We start from the raw sequence: 12,217 nt of genomic DNA, 5'->3' as shown, positions 1-12,217 counted from the left end.
GAGGAGCCCGAGGCGGAGACGGAGAGCCAACGAGCCAGGGGGATGCCGAGGATCCGGGGGGACAGGGTGGAGCCGAGGGCTCTGGCAACCGAGGTGGAGGCAGAGACCCGAAGATCCGCGGCGGAGCCGGAGCGACTGAGGACCAAGGTGGAGCTGGAGGGAGGAAGGAGCCCAACGGAGCCGGTGGGACGGAGCGACGAGGCGCAGCCAGAGGAGAGGAGTCCAGAGGCGATGGCGGGTCGACGCCCGACCAAGGCGGAGCCGGAGGGACGAGGGAGCCCGGTGGAGCTGGTGGATCGAGGGGTGACGGTGGAGGCGAGGGAGCTAGGAGCCGAGGTGGAGCCACTGGGTCTACGGGCCGAGGAAGAGTCCGGGCCTCGGAGGCTGGAGGCGGAGGTGAGGGATACTCCAGCCCCGGCGACGCTGGAGGATGGCAGACCCACGGGGCTCGCACCGTACCGATAGGGGGCTGAGGGCGAGCGGGGAGGCTGCCAGACGACAGCGGTGGAGGAGGCAGGAGCGGGTGGGAGGGTGGGCATTTGCGAGGAGCCGGCACTGGAGGGCGCTCGGGCAGCGCGGACTCTCGGGGGTGACCTTGCAGCACGGAGCTGGACGGAACCAGCGGGGACGCAGGAGAGCTGGACGGGACCAGCGGGGACGCAGGAGAGCTGGACGGGACCAGCGGGGACACAGGAGGGCACTTGCGAGGAGCCGGTACTGGAGGGTACTTTAGAGGAGCCGGCACTGGAGATTCGGACGCCCCCTCTCTGTCCAGCAGTCCCAGATCTGTCCTCAGCTCACCCTCAGCCGCGGTGCAGGGGGCGGAGCTCCACTCCGCGCTCACACCGTCCACGGCTTGCTCCCTCGCGGTGGGCACTGATGCCGGCTCTTGCACCTGGGCTGACGGGTTGGGCTCAACTTCCGGGGCGATCATCCGCTCAGTCGCTCGGTTTCGCGCTGGCTCGCAGATCGCGGCGGGAAATGGCTCTCCGTCATCGGTGGGCTCGGGCTGGTGCTCCGCACCGCGGGGAGATGGTGGGCTGGGCTCTGGGTCTGGAGTGGATCTGGCGAGATCATCCTCTGAAGAGACTGTGAGGGGTGATCCGTTTCTCGCCAGAATCCACTCCACAAAGGCGGCGAAATCCTCTCGAGGACCATCTTCGGACGACAGCGCTCTGCACGCGGTGTTCAGGCTTCCATGAAAGAATGAGCAGAGCACGTCGTCCGGGTAGCTGGTGGTGTTCGCTAACAACAAGAACAGTCTTGTATGGTCCTCGAGAGATCGGTCCCCCTGCTCCAGCAGGAGGAGGAGGAATTCGGGCCGGAAACAGGGATCCATCAGGGCACTACGGAAATAAAAACACTGGGAAAAAACAGAAAACAAAACGGAGGGTACAAACGGAGGTAACTGTTTTCGGTCGGTCGTTCTGTCACACTCTGCCCGGGAGCACGGAAACACGGAGACCAGGAGACGAGGAATTCACAAACACGAGAATCTTTAATCCAACGAGGAGCATGGGAGGCACAGGAAACACATCACGGACAGGGAAGACAATTTCACCGACCGACAAAACTAACTGAAAGGACTGGGGCTTATAAACACAGGATAACGAGGGAACTAATGAGACACACCTGGGATCAAATTAACAATTAACATGAGGGAGAAACTGGGTCACAGAACACATGGGGAGCAAAAACACAACAAAAACAGGTCCAAGATCCTGACAAATATACAATTGCATCTGTGTTTTTGCAAGCATGAGGCAAATTAATTCAAATATATTTATAATAATAAGAAAATTTAGAACTAACATAATGATAATGATGATAATAATTGTTGGCATCCTATAATAAACATTATACAATTGCAGCTGGAATGTTCGAGAGGACATGACTATCATAAATATGTAAACACTCTCTCTCACACACACACACACACACACACACACACACACACACACACACAGAAGAGTAATATATAATTGCAGGGTTTTGTTTACATGCATGGAAATTAATTTCTAATACATTATTAGCAATAATGATAATTCACTTTATAACTATAACTACAGGCTAAAAAGAATTATCCAGAAGCCTGAGGGTGTTAAATAGATCTGAGTTCAGAATAGGAGAGTGCTGCTCTGAGATCATCATTTGCACAACACTCCAGCCATGCCAGTGACTCATAGCAGGACTCACACTGCGTGCAGAACAGCACAGATCAGCAAATGTCACTGAACAGATGGAGTGAGTGCTCTGGTCAGTCCACTTATCTTGCTAGGCCAGGCCAGCAGCAGGTGGGTGACGGCCCTAACCATCAGGCAGAGATATAGACACATGATTTTACTCCAGCTAGCACACATTCGCTATTTCCACCGGAGAGCAATGGGCCGTGGCTAACGTGGTGGTTGTGACCCCTGCCTGGAGAACACGCCACTCATCTGCCATTTGCCTGCGGGGAGAATCGTAAGACGAATTAATTCGTTCTGACTGACGGTGCAGGATCTCATGCATTACAATCCTGATTCATTTCTGGGCATTTTTTTAATGACTGAAACGTAATTTTTTTTTTAGGTAAAATGTTTACTCAACAAATTAATTTGTTTGCATTTTGGGTAACACTTTATTTTAAGGTGTCCTTGTTACACGTTACATGTACTTAGCAATACAATAACAATTAATTATGCATAATTACATGCAACTAACCATAAACCAAACCCTAATCTTAAACCTAACCATATAAGTACATGTAGTTAATTAATATTATTCACTTCAGTATTTACCTTGTTACAGTACACTGTAACAAAGACACCTTAAAATAAAGTGTTACCGCATTTTGTTTTGATTTGTAATTAATCTTATTTTATGAACAATGTTGCGGAGTAACTAGTTACATGGAATGGAATTACTAACTAATCACAGTTACTGAGCAAAATGAGTAATTAAATTGCAGTTACTTATGTTTTTAAAATGTTAACGATTACAAAGGGGTTTACATCTGAATATTTTCACTCACATAAAGATTTGATTGATTTCTTTCCCATATTGCATTGGCTGCTTTAAAATATGAGACACCAATGGGACACAGAAGGACACATGCTTATTTGATAACCGTTTTAGTTTCTATTTGGGTTTATGTATATGCTTTATTTTTTAAGATTAACAGTTTTTTCCAAAGCATTGTTAGATGTCAGTGTTTCCTGTCATAGCTATGCAAAGATTTGTTTTAAAAAATAGTACCATAGCTATTAAACTATATCTTATGATTTTAAATCTGCGTTTAACTGCAGGATGATCTCAAAGTAAAAAAAGGTGCTAAAGTCTGATTTTGTGGTGGCTGTGCTTTGAAATTAAATTATTATAATCTTAATTCAAGAGAAGATGGATTTTGAAAGTCTGACAGTTATCAGTGTAGAGTACTACTGTAATGTTAACCCTACCTGCTTTATAAAATTTAGAAAAGTAATCAAATGTAAAAAGTTGCATTACTTTAATAAATTAATTGAAATTGTTACACTACTTATTACATTTTAAATAGGGTAACTTGTAAACTGTAACATGTTACATTTCCAAAGTAACCTTCCCAACACTGGTTATGAAGTAACACTTGTGGGTAAATTAAAAATGCCTTTTTGTTTTTTTATGTAGTATTACTATGCGATATAAAAAAAATTAAAAATTAAATGGCTTTTTATTTATCCATAAAATCAAATATGTACATAAATTACCTCAAAAATGCAGCATTGAGCAATGAGCCCATTTTGCTAATGCAGTCTATACTTCTGCTGCTGACACTTTGAATTTGAATTTATTAAGGGAAAGCCCCTTGAGATGCTACATCTCATTTTCAAGGGGGACCCAATAGCACACACAAAAAAACAATACAAAACAGCACACAAATAATGCACCAAAAAAAAAAAACACAACAGCTCACTACCCTATTCACCGACCCACAGTCTACAACTATAAACAAAAGCATATACATACAAGAAAACATATTTTAGTACAAGCATAAAAAACAAATATACAGATATACAAACAATATACAAATATTAAAATAATAATAATAATAAAAATAAACAAGAATTAATATAACTTAAAGACAATTCTCAACCCAAAATTAAAAACATAAGCAGGTTATTTGAGATATGAGATAGTAAATTGATCCTAAAGAGACGGAAAGATGTAATTGATCTAAGAGAAGAAGGGAGATTGTTCCAGTCAAATGGAGCTTTATATCGAAAAGACCTACGACCGACTTCAGTAAAGATTCTGGGAACAAGAAAATGCGGATACTGCATATGTCGAAGGGAGTAAGTAGATGAAGATGGAACCAGAAGCTGTTTTAAATAAGGAGGATAATTAAAATAAATACATTTAAAGAGAAACTGAAACCAGTGATATTGCCTTCTGGATTTAGGTTGAAGCCAATCGAGAGCTTCATACAACATACAATGATGAGTTCTATAGGGACATCTTAAAACAAACCTACATAAAGAATTATGAAGAGTATTTAAAGGTTTTAAATTGATATCAAAAGTATATTGATAAATAATATCTGCATAATCAATAATAGGAAAAATTAATTGGGAGATTAATCTTTTCCTTACTTGAAATGAAAAACAGTTAATTGAGCGATAAAGAGAACTTAGACACCCATATGATTTTTTAATAATATAATCAATGTGATGCTTAAAAGACAATTCAGGATCAAGCCAAAGACCAAGATATTTAAATAGGACAACTTTAGATAGAAGTGTTTACTTTGCGACCCCTGACACTGTATTCGCACTATTATTATTTTTTTTTTAATTCACTTTAATCTTAATGCTAATTGTTTATGCTAGTGTTAATGAGAGTAAATCTGCTTTATTAAAGATAAGCGGAAAACAGAGCAGTGCAACCAGACAGATGACACATTCGTGGGAAGGAAGTGAGAAACACTGCTAAAAAAAAATGCTTGTAGTTTATGGAGAAGAACCTGCAGGAAGCGTTTGATGAGCACGGCACACACGGTGGAGTGTGTACATGTGAGAGTGTGTTCTCATTAGTGTGGTTCTCAGAGCTGGGTTTGCGTGTTATTAGAGGGCTACAGCCTGGAATGATGAGGGCTCTAATTAGCGATGGTTCTGTAGGCAGTCATCTATGTCTGGAGTGAGAAAGACAGTTAAAGGAACCAAATAAGACAGATAAAGCTGAAAATAGTGTACTGATCTTTTTGGGTAAAGGTCAGTGACAGCTTGTTCAATGCCAAAGGTTGACTGCCAGATTGAGTGTCTTTTAGCTCAGCTGGAGCGACCAAAAAAAAAAAAACACATCTGTGCTTAGCTTCCACTTTGCACCGAGCAATAAATATAATTGCAATTACAAGGAGTAACGAGGAGTAAGATTTCAGTAACACTGGCTAAAGAGAGTTTAATTAATTGAGTTTAATTAAGTTTTGAAAAGGGAAATAGACGAAATTTCGCTGAGGTGATACCTATGGCTATGTAGAAGCTGTGGCAATGTAATGAACCCAAGATGAGCAATCTGATTGTGGGAACCATTAATAAATTGGCAGTGAAAAAATTATGAATAAGATCTTGAAAGGCTGTAATAGTGTTATTTTAGTTATATACTATTGCAGTATTTGCTAATATTTTGAATTAGCTTTTATTATATTTTCAGTTGTCATTTACATTTTAGTAATTTCTTTTGTGCTTGTCATTTTAGTTTTTGTGTTCTTTATTTATATTCTTTAATTATCTTTATTTTTATTTCGGTTTTGGTTTTAGTGATTTTACCACTTGCGTACTATTAGTATTTACTAATATTTTTAATTAAGTTATGTTTATAATTTCAGTTTTCATTTATAATTTCACTTTTAATTTTTTTATTTTAATGTTTTAATAATTTCATGTGCTTTGATAATTGTCACGTTTTTTAATATTTCTGTTTAGCTTTTTAAACATGTATACACATATGCATGGAACCATACAGTGCCCTCCAAAAGTATTGGAACAGTAAAGACAAAAATGCTCTGTTGGTTGTGGAGTCAAGACATTTACAAATATGATTAAAAGATGAATATGAGACAAAACTACAGAATGTCACATTTTATTATTAGCCGTTTCAACACATATGTTTTACCAAATAAAAAGAACAGCACTTTTAGAGTTCATCCCACTCATTGATGTGAGCATAAGTATTGGGACAGTTGAACATAAGGCAGATATAAAAGATTAAAAGCTATTATTTAGTTGCAGATCCCTTGCGCACAATCACAGCAGAGAGTCTGTGACCCATAGACATCACCAGACTCTCATCCTTTGAAATGCTTTTCCCAGCCTTTAATGCAGCCATTCCCAATTGTTGCTTGTTTTGGGGAGTTTCTGCCTTTACTCTCCTCTTCAGCTGGTGAAATTCATGTTCAATCAGATTTAAATCTGGAGATTGACTTGGGCAATCTAAGACTTTCCATTTCTTTGCCCTTATAAATTCCTTGACTGACCTGGCAGGGTGTTTTGGGTCATTGTCCTGATGCAATATGAAGCACTTCCCAATGAATCTGGTGGCATTTTCTTGAATATTGGTAGGCAAGATGGTTTTGTACCCTTCCATATTCATTCTGCTACTGTCATCATACTCATCATTAAGTCATCAGTAAAGTTGAGAGGGCCTGTTCCAGAAGCAGCCATTCATGCCCATGCCACGACACCACCTCCACCATGCTTTACAGATGACGCTGTATGCTTGGGATCAATACGGTTCCCTTTTTTTTCTCCACATTTTTGCTTTCCCATCACTCAGATAAAGGTTCATCTTTGTCTCATCGGTCCATAAACACAGTTCCAAAACTCTTCTGGCTCACCTTTGTGATTTTTTGCAAATTCTAATCTTGCCTTTCTATTTTTGGTGCTGGTTTGCATCTTGCTGTGTAGCATCTGTAATTCTGTGTCAAAGTCTCCTGAGGACAGTAGATTGTCAGAGCATCACCCCAGTTTTCTGGGAGCTGTTGGTGATTTTACAGACACGTCTTTTAGGATTCATTTTCAGCTTTTATGATTTGTCTGTCATCAACTACTGTTGTCTTCTCAGCCAATCAGGTCATTGTTGGTTGCTGGTGTCGCTGGTGGTTTCCAAACTCTTGATTTCTCCATGCCCTTTATTTTTGCTATAACTCTAATTGACTTCCTCTTTTCTTTTAGCATCCAAATTGCTTGCTTTTCTCTCAAAGTCAGCTCCCTCGTCTTCATCCTGGTTTGTGTGTGTCATCATCGAATGCAAGATTCAGAATGCAGAACCCCTTACAGGAAACTTTGTGCATTTTTATTTTCTCAAAAAAACTCATTCTGTATGATTTATAAGCCTTTCGAAATATGGGGACATGGGGATATGTCCTCATAAATCACCTTCTCTTTGTAATATCTATGTCATACCCATGTCATTATATAAATTTGTGTCCTCGTGTCACAAAAACACACACTCATATATATATATATATATATATATATACACACCAGGGTTTCCGTTGTCCGGTAATTGCCGGACATTGGCCGGAAAAAAAATGAAATGTCCGACAAAATTAAATCTCTCCGGTCAAATTGTCCGATTAAAATGGCCTAATAATCCCGCCCCACTAACACAATCTGAATTTGAGAATAAGCCTAAAATGTATAAAGCAAAAATACACCGACCTTTGGCTATGTTATAAAGGAACAGGCTCTACCGTTTGAAAGTTATTAAACAACATCGCATGCTGCATTTAAAATAAAGCGCACGCCTAAGGGGCCGCTCACATATCGCGTCTTTTGCGCGCTCAAGTTCGTTATTTCAAATGGAGACGCGCGGTATGCGCGCTGCACTCGTTTTTTCCAGGCGGCGCGCATCGAGATAAAAACATCTCAACTTTTCAGAATGCCGCAAGCGCACCGCAGGTCATGTGACAAGAACCAACCAATCAGCTTCCTCACCTTTTCCGTTACTTTGAAACCTCAGCAGCGTTTTTGAAGTATGGGGTGCACCCAAACACTGCGGCGTTTTTTACTTTTCTTAGTAAATAAATCTTGTAACAGAGTTACAGCAAGTGTTTTTCGGTGTTGGAAATCCATTGCTGAAATTTCCTTGTTGTAACGGAGAGCGCAGCTGATGGTTGTTTAGCAACGACAGACGCCTCCGGAGCGCAACCGCCCGAGCGCTTTGGAAAAAAAGAGAAAGCGGCGCGCCTAGCGTTTTCCACGCGTTTTTAGGCGCGATATGTGAATGGCCCCTGAGACGTCTATTTATAATAATTTCAAAAGCATTCTTTTGTAGGCCTATAATTCTAATATCGTTCTCACCTATATTATATTATCTTATGCTCTTCAATAATATGCAGAACCAGCGATCAGAAGGATTATTTGCCATTTTACAAGCATTGAGTCTGCGGACACCGCTCCTCTTATCGATGCCATAAGCCTGCGACGTGATGCCCTCGTTGTCATGACAGAGCTCCGTGGCTATGGAGGATTGCATTTCTCACAGTGCGAAGTCCTCATGGGATTTCAACTAAATGTATCCAGAGTGGACCAAGCTCGCCAAGATAGCCTGTGTAATCCCTGTCTCGAGTGTTCCTGCAGAGAGGGGGTTCTCGCTGCAGAATCGGATCAAGACGAAGCAGCGAAGTCGCCTTGCGGAGAACAAGGTTACGCGTCTTATGCGCATTGCAAGTTGTGGAGAGACTCTGGGAAGTTTTGATTTTAAGTCGGCAGCTGCACAATTCAGCACTGCAAAACAGCGTAAAAAGTAGCCTAAAATGACAGTGTTATAGGCCTAATCATTTGTTTGTTCCAGTTAATTTGACAAGGAGTCATTTCACGGTGGCCAATTAAAATGTTACCAGTTAAATGAGACATATTGAGAGTGTATAATTAAGTTCGCTTGAGTAAAAACAATAGGCTAAATTGGTTTGTTAAACTATGAATGTGAAACCATAGTAAAAACAATTGGCGTTGATTCGGACGTTCATGTTTTTTTTCCGTCTATTTGAAAGTTAGGCTAATAAACGTTGCATTCTATACGGCCTGATTATGTCATTTTTTAAGTTACATAGCCTGCCTCCAGTTTTCCTCAACTTAACTAATTAAGAGGCGATATTTGACCGGCACATCACCAAAATGTCCGGAAAACGAAACCTCTGCCGGTCACTTTGACCGGCACCATTTTTTTCTAGCGGAAACTCTGATACACACACACACACACACAGACACGCATAAGATAGATAGATCGTATCATTATCATTTAGATGTAAATGTGATCCTTACCCTCATGTAAATTAATTTCACGGTTTTCAAGTTTGTAATAATTCTCAATTGCACACTCCTGATAACCACTTTATAATTTATGGCTTTTATTAAAGGATCTCCTTAATGTAGTTACTTTATTATCGTACAATAGCTTCAGTTGTAGTGCGCTGCAGTGAAAAAATGCTTTTGGATTTACATTTCTCTGAATCCTTTTCTCCACAGCTGGCTATAACAATCTGGAGGTAGCGGAGTATTTACTTGAGCATGGGGCGGACGTCAACGTGCAGGACAAAGGTGGCCTTATTCCCCTCCACAACGCGGCCTCATATGGGGTGAGTGCAATTGCTGATTAAAAGGAGGAATATTTCATTGAGTCTGGGACTACATGCAGACATCTGTTAAGCCGACACATGTCATGCCTCTGGTGTCATGTCAGGTCTGGCAGGGAACTGTGCTGTGGGTACCTCAGACACGCACAAACAGATGTAGACCCTGAATAATCCATGTATTTGCTTCTGAAAACGAAACACGGGGCTTTTTTCCCTCTTAGAACAAGTGTAAACCTTCACCTGAACCCTTCTGTGCTTTGATACAGCACTTTGTTTTCATTTCCTGTGAAAATCAGTGTGTGACTATGCAAAAAGTGTTTAGATGCACTTTTAACGCGTCACTGCGGCTCATAATTCTTTCAGGTGGTTTCACTTGCATTTCCACTCACGAACAACCCAGATGCTGAGATGATACTATTTGCAAGCCGCAACCCAGATGAGCTTTAATCCACGTGGCATAAAACACTTCTAAAACAGGATTTGACTCTCTGGAAATCAAATCAAGCAAATTCAGGGAAACCCATTTCGGGTGATGGTAGTTGGAGGTATTTATCAGCATCTCTGCCCTTTGGATGTCTACAGGGATGTGATTAGACCATGCAGATGGATAGGAGCAGATTGCAGTTACAGAAACATGTTGGATCAGAACTTGCCAGACTCCGGCCCTCGACCATACTCGCATACGCTCTCTGTTGCCGTCCAAGAAACAGGACCTCTGTGACGGGAGCTGTGAGATTCTGATTGGCTGTGACCGGAGTGGCAGGTTGCCCAAGCTTTGCTGATTGGCTAGAGAAGAGTTGGCGGCTGGCCGATGCTGGCTGACCTTGAGTGCGCCTCCCTCTGTTCACATGCGGCCTGTTTGTGTAGAGGCTGTCAGCGCTCAGCAAACACAGCCAGCTGATTGCAGTTCCATACAGTCACTGCTGCTGATGGGAGGGTGGCTCAGGACATCTCAGCCGCACACACTGTGCACTACAACTCAAGAGTTGGCCAGAAAACAAGCTTGTTTTGCCCTGCGCTCTCTATTGCTAATGAGAATGGTTCTCATATGCCTTTTAAAGAGATGGTATATCTAAAAATTAATAAACATTTTGTCATTATGCATCCTCGTGGTGTCATGCTTAGTGTTGTTATTGTTAACCAAAACTATTAAAAAACAAAAATATTAAATGAAAAAATTTAACAAAAAAATGAGAACTGTTGCTTTGACAACTAACTCAAATAAGTATTAAAATTACTAATTAAAATAAAAAATACAATAAAACAAAAATGAAATATTAATACATTGAAAATGTATATTTCTTAAACTCATAAAAATGACACAAGTACAATAAAAAAATTACAAAGAAAGTTGAACTGGATATTCAGTTTTCATTTTAATTTTTTAAATAAAAACCAATTCAAAATTCAGTATTGACTGATAATTTTCATCATCTGTTAACTTCTGCCACCAATTTGATTCACTCAAAAGAATCAGTCATTTGATTCAAATGGAACATTGCTACTATTTCTTTGTGTACATTTTATGTGCAATTATGCACATTTTATTCACTCAAGAGTCAGTCATTTGATTCACTCAAAAGAGTCATTTGATTCACAAATGGAACATTGCTATTTCTTTATGTACATTGTATGTCCATATGTACATTTGATTCATGCAAAAGAACCAGTCATTTGATTCACAAATGGAGCATTGCTACTATTTCTTATTAACTTGCCAAGTAGAGCTAGGGCAAATGTCAATATTTTCAGTGAATAACAACTTGTGTCTTAGTTTGTTGTTCACGTTCACACAAAGCTATCATATGGCTTTAGACGAGTTGTATGGACCACTAAAGATATCGCTTAGTGATGGTGACAATTAGCATCTGAAGTCTGAATCTTTTACACCAAGCAGATCTGCTACAGCAAGAGCTATGCTTCTTTTTAATTAACATCCAGGCTTTAAAGATTGTAGGTTGTACAATAATTTTGTCAGTAATAAGCCTCTGTCTTCCCTTCCAGCATGTGGACATTGCGGCCCTGCTGATCAAGTATAACACCTGTGTAAATGCCACTGATAAATGGGCCTTCACACCCCTCCATGAGGCTGCACAGAAGGGCCGCACGCAGCTCTGCGCTCTGCTGCTGGCTCACGGAGCCGACCCCACCATGAAGAACCAGGAGGGCCAGACCCCGCTGGACTTGGCGACGGTAATTAAAAACGCACCTCCTGCTCGGATTCACATTTATGTATATTCAAGCCCACATTTGTATACTGTCATTCATTTAACAGAGCTACAGATTTGAATATATAGACATTTCCCAATTTAAACCCAACTTCTATAAAAGTTTCATGCTCTGCAAGACTGTTTGTTCTGGCTGTAAGGTCTCATATGGTTCAGGTGGCATAGACTTTTTGGAAAAATTGGGACATTTATCTTCTAAACACATAAGCTGAGGTGTTTAAACCCGTGTCCCCTGTGTTCAGGCTTGTGCGAAGCAAATGGTAAATCTGCCGTAACCTTTAGTAATTGGGCTCCAGTGGCCATTTTCATGCCAGGTGCTAATGACACAGCTGTTCTCAGCTTTTATTGTCCAATTCTAGACCAAGAAACCAAACTAATGCTGTGTACAACTACTTTCTAA

At 40.9% G+C, this 12,217-nt stretch overlaps 1 protein-coding gene across 1 annotated transcript in view; it reads left to right on the top strand.

Moving 5' to 3' along the window:
- LOC306855852 (poly [ADP-ribose] polymerase tankyrase-1) overlaps positions 1-12,217 on the top strand; it is a 125,625-nt gene that overhangs the window by 101,113 nt on the left and 12,295 nt on the right. Inside the window, exons 17-18 of the mRNA XM_079394772.1 lie at positions 9,483-9,592; positions 11,594-11,782. Coding sequence (XP_079250898.1) covers positions 9,483-9,592; positions 11,594-11,782 — 299 coding nt within the window. The remainder of the gene's footprint in view (positions 1-9,482; positions 9,593-11,593; positions 11,783-12,217) is intronic.

Source organism: Barbus barbus, assembly GCF_936440315.1.
Source record: "Barbus barbus genome assembly, chromosome: 36".
NCBI lineage: Eukaryota > Metazoa > Chordata > Actinopteri > Cypriniformes > Cyprinidae > Barbus > Barbus barbus.
The sequence above is the reverse complement of the archived record's forward strand: the minus strand, read 5'-3'. Positions and strand labels throughout refer to the sequence as shown.